Source organism: Echiichthys vipera, assembly GCF_963691815.1.
Source record: "Echiichthys vipera genome assembly, chromosome: 17".
NCBI lineage: Eukaryota > Metazoa > Chordata > Actinopteri > Perciformes > Trachinidae > Echiichthys > Echiichthys vipera.
The window spans coordinates 14,451,622-14,466,240 of record NC_139842.1 but is presented as its reverse complement, the minus strand read 5'-3'; the positions used below and the strand labels follow the sequence as shown (position 1 = coordinate 14,466,240).

The window sequence follows — 14,619 nt, the reverse complement described above, 5'->3', positions numbered from 1 at the left end:
CAGAAAATAAATATGTTGAAGTGTGTCTGTTAAATGTTGACATGAAGTTGCGTATACATTCCATACTTTGTTGCCAGCAACAGAAAGCTGAGCTTTAATGATGTCAGTATCATCACCACTCTCAGTGCCAAGATGTGAGCATAGAACCATGGGAACTGGGTCAAACCATGTACCAAAGGGTCTAATCACAGTCAACCCATTGGAAAACTGCTCTGTTCACTGTGATAGGAGGAAATATACAGGAAATGTGAGTGTGTGGGCACAGAGCGAAAAAGAGACATTTTTGGCATGATTTGTAAGGATAAGTGTGATCGCAGATTGCTGATTACATGACAAAGGGGGATAAAAATAAACCCAAGCATAGCACTAAAGTTTGGCACAGTTTTACTGCAACACTCCAGCAGCCTCTAAAAATCTCTAAAACTCAGTGTTTCAGCCTTGCAGGCAAGACACTCACATGTATACCATGCTAAGTGTGCTCAGTGAACTCGTCACTGTCTATCTGGCGTCACATTGGCTGGGCGAGCTGTCCCTCGGGACACTCTGGCAGTTGAGATAGGGCAGGTCTACCAGCAGTGACAGGGATGTGGAGAAGCTACTCTGTTAGTGATGTTTGGCAGCAATAAGTGGACAACCTGTGAGGCTCCCTGGCCTGGCTTTCTGTAAACCATAGAACTTTCTCAAGAATAAGATTGCTGCATATGTTAGAAAGTTTTGGTAACACTAATAATAAAGCAGGCGACTTTTAATAAACCAACACTAATATTGTCATATGAATTAATACATATAAATACTTACTGGTTCCTACTGGTACTTGAATGAGGGTACAGCGGAACAAGGTAGTAATAATTGTGACTTATAGCGGAAATGAGAAATGACTTAGATGCTAGATATCTAGAGGAAGAAGAAAATAAGAAATGCTACAAGTATTTTTAAGTAATTTCTTCATTCCTCTAAGATACCTCATCAAGTGCCGAGCACTTAAAAACACTTAAAGAGTAAGTTACATCTTGTATTCTCCAAAATACCCTTGTAGATATCTAAATACTAAAACATTTGCAGTATAAGTCATATCTCATTCACACTAAAAGTCATGATTGTTCTGCTGTACCTACTTTAAAGTACCAGTAGGAACCAGTAAGCATCTATATGTACTGATTCATATGGCAAAATTAACTCTGGTTATTTAATAGTGTGTGTGTGTGTGTGTGTGGCTGTTTTTCTCCAGTGAACATTGAAATGGTGGATTAAAAAAAACACAGACATAGTGTTCTCACTGACTACAACTGATGTGGCCATTATGACCCAGACTTCAAACAGATTTAATCCAAAGACAGCAGACCATCTTGTTCTCTGAGCTTGTTTGTTTTCGGACGGTGGTATTTCCTCTTAGGAAAGCTGAATCGTCATACCCAGCATATGGAGGCACTGAGACAAAATCGCATATTGCATAGGCTGGAATTCAGGGAGTATGAAACCTGATGTAAAGCTAACTTGCACGAGATTTGGGAGGTGAGGACTGAAATTCCTCTCAGCAAATAGTGTGCAGAATGAGTCCTGAGAGGAAAGTAAACACGTGGGAGAGTTGGCAGCCATGGGGGCGGTGTGTTCATGGAGGGATAGGAAGATTTTTTTCAGGGTTATGCCAACCATCTGCCACTTCGCAGGCATTCCTTCACCTCGAGCTGCTGATGACTCAATACAAACACACACACACACACACACACGCACACACACACACACACACACACTGATACACACACACACACACACACACACACGCACACGGAAAATGGGCAGAGGTGGAGCGTGGATGGAGCTGCGACAGGCTGGCTGAAGGCCACTTGTGTCGTCACTTAAAGCGTCAAGTTCTTATTATCTTATATATAATTTAAATGTGTAAGTTGTTTTTTTGGGATAGTCTAAGGCCATTTGAGGAACTGCAATTTTTGGCACTTGTACGTTAGCTTAATTTTTCATCCCCGGACGTAGCTGCTTGGAAGGAGGATCTGATTCTATTGAGAACATCTGGGCTTGTGTGTTTACAGCTGGCCAAAGAGAAATGTAATTTTTTGTGCATATTTTCCCAGGGACCTTAGACATTCCAAGTCATTGTAATTCCATAAAGTTATGTGTGTACCAAATACCCAGTTGACCATTCATATATCAGCTGTACATTCCATACAAATATGTCACATGTAATACATATTTCTTTCTAGAGATATGTTAATGCTGGAAACCCTCATGCTCAGCCCCCCAGCACTGTGCATGGTCTATGAAAGCATGAATAATCCATGTCGACAATCAAAATGTGAATAAAATAACATCCGTAGTCTTGAACATGTTGCCTTGGCAGCTAGCCAACTGCCGGCTGTAACAATTTCTGTCCACAGCTCCACCTGATTCATCTGCACAAAAAGAAAGTGGTCATGCTCTGGTTTGCTCACACAGCTAGCCTGGCTAACAAAAGTGCTTACTAGGGGGCCTGGAAGAGCTGAGCTACAGTAGATGCTCGGTCCTGTGCTGCGAGGGAAGGGTAGTGGAGCAGAATGGTGGCCCTGGGCCTCAACAGGGCATCACACAGCCTGGAGCACTGGCATGAGATCTACAGTCAGCCACATACAGAGAGACACACAAAAATACACAGCAGTGTTCATGCTATATGCTCTCTGGATATTTCTACATTTACTGCTTTTTTTCTCTCCCCAGACCTTTGCCGTGCAAATGCATCTAGAGGCCCACTCGGTTTCCTCCCACATGACAAGGCAGATCGCTGATGGGACACAAGGTTACTAAAACAGAAAAACCCACTTACTGTAGTTGTCCAGCAAACTAGGTCACAGCTCTGTTAAGTATGCAAGAATAACTGTGAGGAGCGTACACCCACACATGCACACAAGCATGCACAAGAACACACACAAAACACATGTCCAGAGAGGAAGAGAGAGAGAGAGAGAGAGAGAGAGAGAGAGAGAGAGAGAGAGAGAGAGAGAGCCTGCAGCATTCAGCAATGTTTCACTAGAAACACAGGCAGTGAGCTATCTCTAATAACTTTATTCATGGTGAATAATCTCCACAAGAAGCACTCTGTGACTTAACTGTGTTTACTTGGCATCTGCCCGAGCACAAACATGCAGCCCCTAAACGATGTCAAATGTCCAGTAGCATCATAGACAATAGAACGAGGCAACAGAACATTCTTGTGCTTTATGGCCACCCAGGCCATACATGCAAACATTGTCTCCAGCCATCATTCTTTGTTGCTTCTAAAAATGGTATATTCCCCGCCATGTTTAATGTAACATGTGGGTTGGCAAAGCCAAACAATGTGATGAACTGCTACTATGAAATGAGGTTTTACATCTCATGCATAGGAATAGGAGATGGAGAGTCATCTTCTGCAGTCAAAGAATAATGATTAAATTAATGAATCAAAAAGAAGAAACTCAGAACTCTTATTCCTGGATTAGTGCTTCCTGTTTTGAGCCTGTTGGCATTTCTGAATGGAAGGAAGTGGGCATGTTGATAGGGAGTCGCCCGTCTCCTTTGGGCAACTTAGTTATTTCTAACAATGCCACTTTACTGTAGCTACTCTCACTTACAGCTTTGTAATACTCATAATATTAAAGCATCTTACTGAATGTACAGTAGCTAAGGCCACGGGTTGCACACCACTAGAAATTTACAAGAGCACAGAACACTGTGAGAAATTTACATAGCTTAAGATTCCCTGAGTATATCCTTATAGCACTGAACTTTTATAACACTGCTTTTAACTAATGTGATACAATGTTACTTCACCACTTAAGTTAGTTGTCAAAGCATGGCTTACAGTGTCTGTAAGTAATATATGAAATCCTCTTTGACCCCGTCTCTCTCCTGAATTGCTTCTGATTCATTTGCTGCATTTCAGTCAGGCCCCGAGGTCACTTCCTACTGCCATGAGATCATTAGCAACCGACTGGGTCAACCCCGACATTCGTAACGCATCCTGGTTGTGATTGATCTCACTTTTAATATGCCGCAATACGCAGCGAAAGGGACAAAAAAGAAATTAAAGTGAAAATTAGAGTCTGTTGGCATCAGATGTGTCCTCTTTCTTCCATATTTGCTGAGTTTGTAGTGAATACCAGTACAGGGGCTCTTTAAGAGGTTAGTCTTTTGATTGAATCAGACATATAGAAAGGAAGAACAGTGCTTCTGTCTGATATTACATCATCTCTCTTTTGATGGCCAAAATGGCCCCTCGACAAAGGCTCTTTATCACTAACTCTATCGTGTCTCTGAGAGGCACTGGCAGGGTTATGGGAGGGTTATCAACATGGACCTCTGATACTACCACTGAATGACACTATACAATTGCAGCAATAGCTCTTGCTTCAAACAAAAATACACGATCTAGAACACAATAAATGTCTCAGGTCTGATTGTTGATGAATTATGCCTCAAAACTATATAAAACTATAGTGATGAAAGGGCCTTGGCTTCTTAAATAATAGGCTGACGGGGTTCTTTGCAGTCAAGATTTAACACTGTGATCATCCAGAAGCGACACAAAAGTGAACCCAGAAGAGCAGTGAATCACCTGCCCTGTGAAGACCACTCGCTCTGGGACATCACAATATTGTCCCCACCTGCCAAGCCAGCTAGTCAAGGCAACGAGGTGGCAGAGCAAGAGAGAGGGAGGAGAGGAGGAGATGCTGCATTGGGATTCAACAGGGCTGTCTCCTACATATCATGTTACCTGTCAGCTACCATATGCTCATTTAGAGTCCCACACATATTCTCTCCAAGAGGTGCTAATGTTGGACTGAAAGTAAAAACAGGCAGAGGTGGTCAGGAATTTGTTTACAAGATTAATATGCTTAGGAATACATTAGTTATTCATGCATAATCTTTAGTCATCATTAGTCCCTTTGTCAGTATTAGAGTGATACAATTGCTCAAAGTGCATACAAGTTAGTTGTCCTTTATTGTTACTTGTAAAAAAGTGACCATAAGTCTTTTTTGATTATAAAGCAGGTTGTGTGTGGATTGCAGTTATGTCTGCGGGCACCGCAGATAATCCGTAGATTGGGTGGATGGATTCATAAAAAATAACATTCTGATTAACGGCAGATGGTGGGTCAAATAATACATCAGCATCATCATTAAGGAAAATATTAATTACTTTCTATAAATATATTAAAGAGCAGAGCTGCTGTCCACTGCTGCAGCAGAGAGCTTCATTATTCACCAGGCAAGTGTGTCAGTGTCCCCATTCAGAGAGACGGTGTATATCCTTTGTCAAGTTTATAACTACAGTTTTTAGTTTTACTAATTAAAGGGATACTGGAGCTCTCCACAGAGCTGTCAGAGATAAGCGATGAACATATATATATATATATCCATTACACACACATAATATATATGTAACGAAATATGCACAGACATACATAGAGACGTTTCATAATGCCTTCTTTCTATGGACACTTCAAATGTTTAAGACCAGCATGCAAGCATAAAAGCATACCGTGTCACATTGCCGGATTGAAGAGAAAGAGAAAAAGTGTGAGAGTGAGGCAATACAGGAGAGAAAAAATAAATCTTCAACTCATCTGCCAGGCCACAAATGGCTGCCATTTTCTGATAATTGCATCGTGGAGTGGGGAACTAAAGCCTACCCTTAAGGCACAAGCAGGAAGAATGCTATCAGCATAGACTAGTGATATTGGTGAACATCACAGCGATGAGTGATACAGAGTTTGAAGATGGATGGGGGGAGGCAATTTGTCAGGTGGTTAGAGCTAGGGACAGTGGTGACCTTTTCAGGCATACAATTTCAAAAAAGACCACTTTAAGTTGTGTTTTTCCATTTCTGAAATTCACTGACAGATTTACAGATTTGTATCATGAAATCTTTTACCAGGCTGTCCTAGACCTAGATAGGGCAGTGAGTTGGGAATAGAGAAATAGGTCAAGAGAAATAGAGGTTGGGCTCTCTCTGGAAGTTATCTTTTTCTGGCTTTGGTGTGTACTATATGAGGGTATCAAAAATATATATATAATGCATATTGAAGACAAACCTAAATCGTTGTAAATGGATTTTACATCACTATGAGGGTTTGCAAAACACCAAGGCCTCTACTGAGCCTGAACTACCAAAATTGATGGCTTGAGTTAACAAAAAAGAGATCATTTCAGACTTGATTTTACAGAGCTGTGACACCCTGATGTCTCTCCCACTGTGCCATAACATATTTATTTTAGCTACAGAGTATGCATGGCTACACATGATCCATTATGAAGTCTTGCTCCACGGAGGTGATTGGTCAAGCCAGCGATCACATGACATGGATCTCACCCAGGCGAACTCCAGCAGCAGCAGCAGCAGCAGCAGCAGCAGCCTCGGAGAGACAGAGAGATGCTGACAAAGCACACCTGATCGCCAACCCCCCACTGAAAAAGACCTTCAATCTCAACCACATTAAAGAAGGCATAAAAGGACTCAAAGCACTACTGTCAGTGCAGAAAGACTTGCCATTACAGACATGATAACACATGCCAGAGGGAGGTAAATAGATTAAAAGTCTGCAGTTATAACAGTTTTCTTGTTATCTCTTAATGAAGACTGTTATCAGAGTCATGCAATTTTCAACATGGCAGTCTTCTTCTTGTGGAATTGTTGAGCTGTTTTGAATGGACTGAGGACTGGTCAGCGGTATTAACATGCCCACTGAGACTGCTGAGGTCCAGAAAGGTCAAATGCTCAAACCAATAGAGTAAACCCCATTCCACTCCGAAGATGGGTGAAGTTTGAGTCAGCAGAATTGTATATCTGAAGCCTCAGTGAGTACAACAGAGTGTACGATCATTGAAATAATTATTAAACAGACTCTTCTCTTATTTGCTAATGTATTCCTATCTTTGCAAGGTAACATAATACTGGAACATTGTAATTCGGCTTATATGGCAAGAATCCATAGTGTAGTTACACACCATCTCCATGGGATGTGTTCAGCAACCATTCAAATCATGATGAAATTCTCCTTGTTGCAGAAAAGCAGTTTGCTGTGTTAAGTACAGACAGGAAAATTAGTAGAACTGTAGCAGGACAGGAATGTTTGGATAATGTTTAATTAAGATTGCATCATTAATCTTCATATACACAGGTTAGTCTGACCCCCAGCTTCCCGCTGATCTGCACAACATAGCGTGTGTTTGCAAGGACATTGGTCCCAAACACGCTGTCACTACAGACATACACATAATATATGCACACACACACTCACATTTCTCCTCTGTGGTGTTACAATAAAGGAACATTATCACCCTTCATGGTAAGGATGCAAGAAAAAGCCAGTCAAAACTAGCCACATGTCTCAGCACACACAATATGTAATTCTTTCAGTGATCATTGTTCAGGAGGTATTTACTGGAAGTCAAATCACCTTCTAAGGTCCCCTCCTCTCCAAAACAAACTGACCAGGTGATTAACACTCGCAAAAAAATGAATAAAGCAGTTTCACATTAAAAACCAGTGTTTCTTCTGTGAGCCGAGTTGCCGATAGCGTTTGCTCACCTTGTTTCTCTTAATACTTACAGTCCAGTCCATCTACTAGTATTGTATTATATTAGTATTATGAAAATGTGGCTTAAAACTGTGTAAAAGTTAATATAGGACAGCATTTCTGGCTGGCAACCACAATGCTGAGACATCTGCAAAGTGGATATGCCACCATTGACAGTGTAGACAACTCAACAAAATCTATAGGTGTAGTTGTTTCTATATATTTTAATGTGGAAAAGATAGATATTAAACCTTTAATTCCTTTAAATTATCTAGAGGAGAAAGTCTTCAAATACTTGCAAAACAAGATGACTAGAAACAAGAACAGCATGCTTAATTTTAAGGAGCACAGCTCCTCCAGATTGATATTTATTTAGCATCATAAAATTATGTTTGATGGACAGCTTTATCTAGAGCACCTTATGGCACCATGGCTGTGTGTAATTTTAGTATGAATGCACCAAGAATTGTTAGTTTCAGTCACAATTACTGTCCTTGCCCATACCAAGATAGCTTTGTGTGGTTTTGTTGTTTTGTTTCTAGGGTCAGACCTGTTACATCCCATCAAAGCTCAAATCGACTGTCATGTCGTGGAAGTTCCTCTTGGTATAAGGTAATGGATAACTACACATTTGTGTTGATACTTTTAGTGTTTGAGTGTGGCAGTCCTCAGTGTGAACAGTAGGTACCATTAGCAGGGTGCCAGGACTGTTCAGGGAGAATGCTGTTGCTCATTAAAGCTTTGTGGCAGAGGCAGACCACCTCAGCAGGTAGCTGTTGCAGCTCTTAGACAGACAGCTTCAGAAAACAGCAGAGTGTGAGAGGAATATTATACTCATAACAGCGAATGCAAATAAGGCTGTTCACACACACACACACACACACACACACACACACACACACACACACACACACACACACACGCACACACACACACACACACAGGCACACACAAACACACACACACACACACACACACACACACACACACACACACACACACACACACACACACACAGGGAAGCTCTTCTGACAAGAAGGCCTGCAACCCGCCGGCCCACACATATATCCAGAATCAAACCCACACACACTTATGAGTCACACAGAAATTATCATAAAAAAATGGAGTTAGTAAAAGCCTCCTGAACCAACTGACAATGATAGCACAAACAGAGCATGCAAGGTGTGTCCCCTCCCATTCTGAATGCATGCCACTGACACAGCCTTATATTAACAATGCTCCAAACCTCCTGGTCTTAATCCCCACCTTACACCTAGCAGAGAACACCCTCTAGCCTGGTGCTGCTGCACAAGCTGCTCTGCCTCCCTGTGAGGTGAATGAGCAGGGTGGGGGAAGAGTGATAAACCCATAAGACCTGTGTAAAAGGTCACAAGGCATAATTTTCCGCAGGTGGGAAGGGATTCCAGAACCATCCAAGTACAAGACATAAAAGACTGTGAGTGGAGGGATGGAACATCCTCCCACACTAACCTGTCATTCAGTTGGATCTCTTTTTTTTACAGTGGCATGGTAAAGCATCATCTTTAAAATGATAATAATACTGTATAATCACGTTAGGCTAACAAAAAGTGTGTTATATAAATGCCAGATGCGGAAAACGACCTTCAGGAATTCACGGACCTGATAACCCACGCCTAGGAGGTGCTTCCCTCCTCACAGCTGACATTACTGCGTAATGAAAACATTGCGCCTTTTCCCATTTTCCCTCACGTCGCAGCCCACACCGCATCCGTCTGCATCACTTTCACCTACTGACAGGTTCTGTGACAGGAGGTAAATTGAGTCATACCACTTTAGTTGCACGTTTTTCATACTCCAGGGGTGATGCCTTGTCTTAAAGAGGGGCTCTGCGTGATGGTCTGTGATGCTGGGATTGTCTATATATAATGTATTTCCGTGGGCAGGTTGCACTGGGGCAATGCGCCTACACGCTGCCAATGCGGTAGCCTCTTCCAATGGACATTACGCACCAACATGGACATGGGGTGTTCTTTTGTTCCTCTGAATAAGTACGATTGCACTGATGAGTATCTAGTCATTATATATAGCAGCCTAATATCATGCAATATGAATATTTTTTTCATGATGTGATTCACATCCTATTAGGGCCATACAGGGGTTCTCTTCCCTTTGACTTGCCCGGCGAGAATAGCGCACGGAAAGAGCTTGCTTACCTTCCCACCGTTTGGTTGGCGAGCTGTCGCATCCGATTGAATTGCTTCTTCATCTTGTATTATCTGCGTTAACACCTACAGAGGGGAATATTCCGCATTATTTCTCTCAATATAAAGGTCCGTGCTCCACAGAGGTGCAACACAAAATCCAATCTTTCCCATATTTTCCTTCCCTCATCGTAAGATGCCAACGCCGAAACTGTATTCCAGGATTACATATTTTCAAATGATTTTTTAACATCTAGGCTACATTTGCCCCACTGCCTGCGCAGGGATGCTGGACCTAATTCACCGCTGGCACTCACAGGCAGAAAGCGACAGCAGTGACAAGTAGCGGCTATACGCAGCAATGCAGTGTGGGAAATGTAGTAAATCAAGGCTGACGCTCAATAAAGAGCCAATCTAGCCGTTTCCCAGAGGGCTATGAGGCATGATCAAATAGGCGTTTATACTAATGGGTGTTTAAATCCAATTTATTATTCCAGATTTCAGCAGTCGACTGCATTATAATGTTATATAATAATATAATAACAACAACAACAACAACAACAACAATAATAATAATAATAATAATACGTGAGGAAACACAAATACGACTGAATCTGGAGGGTTGCCTTGTCGTAAATAAGATATAACTCCAAATATAATGTAGAATATCATCAAAATGAGAATAATCAAAATAATGTCGAATATTTATATTTTCATAGAGACATATTTTAACATGTTTTCAGTGATTACACTAAATTGGTATCATTTGCTAAACTATCATATCAGGCCCCCGTAAAATAGAGGACTAATTACCATGTAGTACAAAGGTGGTAGTACTGTAAACGTCCACTAAAACCATCATCACTGAGTCAGCCTGGCCTGGCTAATATCTCCATCTGGTGTTTGTTATGTGGCAATGCAACTAAAAGGTCCAAATTGGTAGTAATTTTTAAAATACAAAAAAAAACCAAACATTTACAACCAATCAAATAGAATATACTTTTGTTACAGTTGGTGTGTGTATATGGTGTGTGTATGTGTTTGATAATCATATTCAAACCAATATATATTATTTAAAATATATTTTTCTTGCATGTAATACCTTTACATTGGTTCACAATATTGCTAAAATTATGAAGTAAGACGCACTAGATTTTTCTTTTGTTCCTTTCTGAAAGTTAAAAGTTATGGTCAGTTATGATGTTCTTGTGATGTATTTTGGATGCTGATTTTAAGTGTCCAGAAGGGAGCAGTCTTGTCTTATAAACAACATCTTCAGCACTACAGTGGAAAGCACCAGCTTCAGCACCATGACTGGGCTGTTTACTCAGGATATCAGTGTAATATGTTCAAACACAAATGACATGCCACATGAAATGCTTGTCATGGTGAATGATTATCTGCCTACTACATAAAAGCATTTTTAACAACCATGAAATTAAAAAGTATGTTAATTTGTCACATGGCAAAAGCTATTAAGTTTTTCAAAGCAGCTTGAGCAAATCATCACTGAGCAAAAGGCCACAAATTAAAGGTCCACTCTAAATATTCATTCAGTGGTACAGGTGAGGTGTATACTGGTAAAGAAATGTGAATACAACCATCTTGTGTCTCTAATGTCAAGAGTAAAAACCATCAGGGTCTTTGAGTACTGAAAAAAGTGCTATATAAAATTGATCTATTATTATTATTATTATTATTATTATTATTATTATTATTATTATTATTATTATTATTATTATTATTATTACTATCAGCGGGCGTTGGTTAGAGCTAAGACTACACATTATACTCCAACAGGACAAAGCAGTTACAGCCCTGAGTCAGGACTGATGCCCTCTGGCTTAGATACAGCCTTAATAGGCCAACAGGTGTGCTGCACACCACTGCCATAGGGTACAGAGGCCTTGGGGAGCAAATGATACAGAGAAATGGCTGTTCTCTGCCCTCATTAATCTCCCAAGTTGGAAATTGAGAGGGGCAGAGGATTCTTCAGCCTTGATCTCCACCTTTTGACCTTGTCAGATCATTTGTTTTCATTAGTCCCCACTCAGACGAACTGGCCAGTCCCACTCCAGACACCCACCCTGCCCCCTCTGAAAACAGGCAACATTTCTCAAAGCATCTCCAGGGGTCTTCTTGACTCTAACCCCAACCCCCAAAACATACTGCTCTGAAGTGTCTCTGGACACTTCTAAATCAGCATGGATGATTCTTCACATCCGCTGGCCTGTTTCAGAAACTCTCTCACCAGTAATCCACGGTGAACAGTACGGCCTTGTGTAGAGAAAGAGCAAAGGTGAAAGTCAAACTACAAGGGAATTCAAAGGTGGATTTCAACCCCCAGATATACTTTAGGTTTAAAAGAAGTTTGTAGCATGCATCTCATGAGAGGACAAGAGAAGAAAAACATTTGAACGATGATTCTTCATGTGGTCTCCTGGTGTTCCTCTCAGTGAGTGGGATGACTGAGTGTTCTTCCTCTACTGGGCAGCTGGGGACTAATTGGCTCCCAGTTCACCATATGAAGCCTTCCCCCAGGTCATAACCTCTCCACCTGATGACCCATTCCTGCTACTGATATGTGGGCCGCACTTTGACAGTGACCAGGTCAGATGGATGCCCCATGGTTCCAGCACTGAGGTGTGTTATCAGAGCAACACTTACAAGACTTTTTCATGCAGTCATTAGATGGGCTAGGTCTTGCTGGAAACATTATGTTGGAGCATCAAGTGTTAGCTTTGCACAAAACAAACAAGGGCCTAATGGCATGTTATAAGCTCAGGTTAAAAGCTGCCCGGTCAACAGAGGGGAAGATTCTCGGGATGGCCACATACATCATGCTTGTGTTTTATCTCTAGACACATAGCTTCACATTACCCAGATCAATCAGTTGGGGTGTGAGGGGTGGGTCACTACAAGCCTTTGGTCTGTCATTAAAGAAAAGTGTGACATATTCATCAAGGTGGTGTGTGTAAGGCAGCAGACAGGCACAGTGAGTCGCACACTCTCTGGCTATAACTCACAGTCCCCCTTTTAATCCAGAGAAATTGACTTTTGTGTTATTTTTTTAACCAATATAACCAGGGATCAATCACTGATATTATAACTTGCAAAAGCAGAGAGGTATGCTCCTCATTGTTGTTAATATAGTTCTTGTCGCTTGAAGACAGGGTGTGGACAGACAAAGCTCACCATAGGTATTATTGTCAGCCCTTTTAGGTAAGCCTGAGTGCAGAGGCCAGACTTTGTGGTGCATCTTTAAAGGGTTATCTAGTGCCATAATGAGCCCCAGCAAGCCCAGCGCCAGGCCTAATGAAAACGCTGTGACATCTGAGGGGGGAAGATATTACAGGTCTGAACTACGGGGGCTGTTTTAACATGCATCAAATGACAGAAAATGATCGTTATCACAAACGCTAAATGCAGGTCTGCTGGTAAGTCAGCCTGGACTTGAGAGACACGAGCTGAGCACTAAACACTGATGGCATGTTGGGCATTCAGTATCTAGAAAGAGATGTAAAGAAAACAGGAAGATGCTTTTTTCTCTGGCCAAAGTAGAAGATGGTGGTGGCTACATCACTTTAACAAGATAACATGGATTCTATTTATAATGTATGGACTTAAAATGGAGAAGAGGGTGCTTACATTTCAGCTATCAAGGTGTTACCTTTTACAGCAAACCTTTCATCACCTAGATCTTCTAGGATGCAAACAGAATAACAGCTCAATAACTACTTGCCAGGGTGTGGTGAGCTCCAGCTGCAGTGTATTGTGAATATATTTGTGCTCAGAGACAGAGCATGTACATACATGCAAGCACACTCACATGATAAATAGAAGGTTTTACTTGAAAGAGAACATGAATAGAAAACAGATGTCTGTGAGAAAATATGTCTTTTTCTGTTTAGGGGATCAATATGTGGCATCAAGTTGAGACAGTCATCGGTCATGTAGTCATGAGATGCTGGTATCATTTTCACCTTGTGAGTCTGTGTGTGTGCGTGCGTGTGTGTGTGTGTGTGTGTGTGTGTGTGTGTGTGTGTGTGTGTGTGTGTGTGTGCGTGTGTGTGTGTGTGTGTGTGTGTGTGTGTGTGTGTGTGTGTGTGTGTGTGTGGACAAATTTTGTCACCATGATAGTGCCCCAACCGTGAAAGATATGGTCATGAAACTTCACAGGTTTGTAGTTTAGATCAAAATGAAGGCTGAGCAAAATGGGTGTTTTATGTATTTCAAAGGCCCATTTAATGCAAATTAGCTTAGGTGCAGTAGGGGCATGGATTTATGCTCTGTCTGTCCTCATCAAAAAAAAACTGTCATATAGGGGGATTGTGCAAGCAGCTTATTATGCCGCATTTTGTTTGTGGTCGGAGCCAGTTTCAGTGGCCATAGAAATTATGGCGGAAACAAATGAGGAACACAGGTGACTTAATATAGCTTTGTGACACTATCCTGACCTTGCCAGCTCTATTGTTTTTTACTTGCAGATCAGTCTGACAATGTGAGACTGATTACATTTGGAGCCCGTTGCCAATCAGCGTTGGTTTTGAGGTGGGTTTAAGTGTGACGCAATGAGAAGCGACGGTTTAGTGTAAACAGCATGGCGATTTCTACGGATGAGATGAGCACAGCTATTGAGCAAGTTAGCTTTGCCTCGACGCTCTGTTAGTACATCATACGCTTCGTTGATGTACTCCATCTATCACCTTTCCCCCAAGATACTGGTGTTTATGTCCCATGTGGAATCAAAAGTCAACATTTACTTTTTCAAGTTAACTAACTTTGTTATGGATGTAAGTCTGTGCCTAAGCTACGTCTCTGAGAGTACATTGACTTTTTTTTTACTCATTTCAAGCCAAACCATTTTTTTTTCTAACTCTAACCAA

General features: G+C 41.4%; 1 protein-coding gene across 1 annotated transcript in view; it reads right to left on the bottom strand.

Moving 5' to 3' along the window:
* The window catches only part of arhgap44a (Rho GTPase activating protein 44a), a gene marked incomplete at its 3' end in the record, with an annotated part of 26,583 nt that extends 16,765 nt beyond the window's left edge, over positions 1-9,818 (bottom strand). Inside the window, exon 1 of the mRNA XM_083931968.1 lies at positions 9,746-9,818. Coding sequence (XP_083788094.1) covers positions 9,746-9,798 — 53 coding nt within the window. The 5' untranslated portion in view covers positions 9,799-9,818. The remainder of the gene's footprint in view (positions 1-9,745) is intronic.
* Between the last annotated feature and the right edge of the window lie 4,801 nt (positions 9,819-14,619).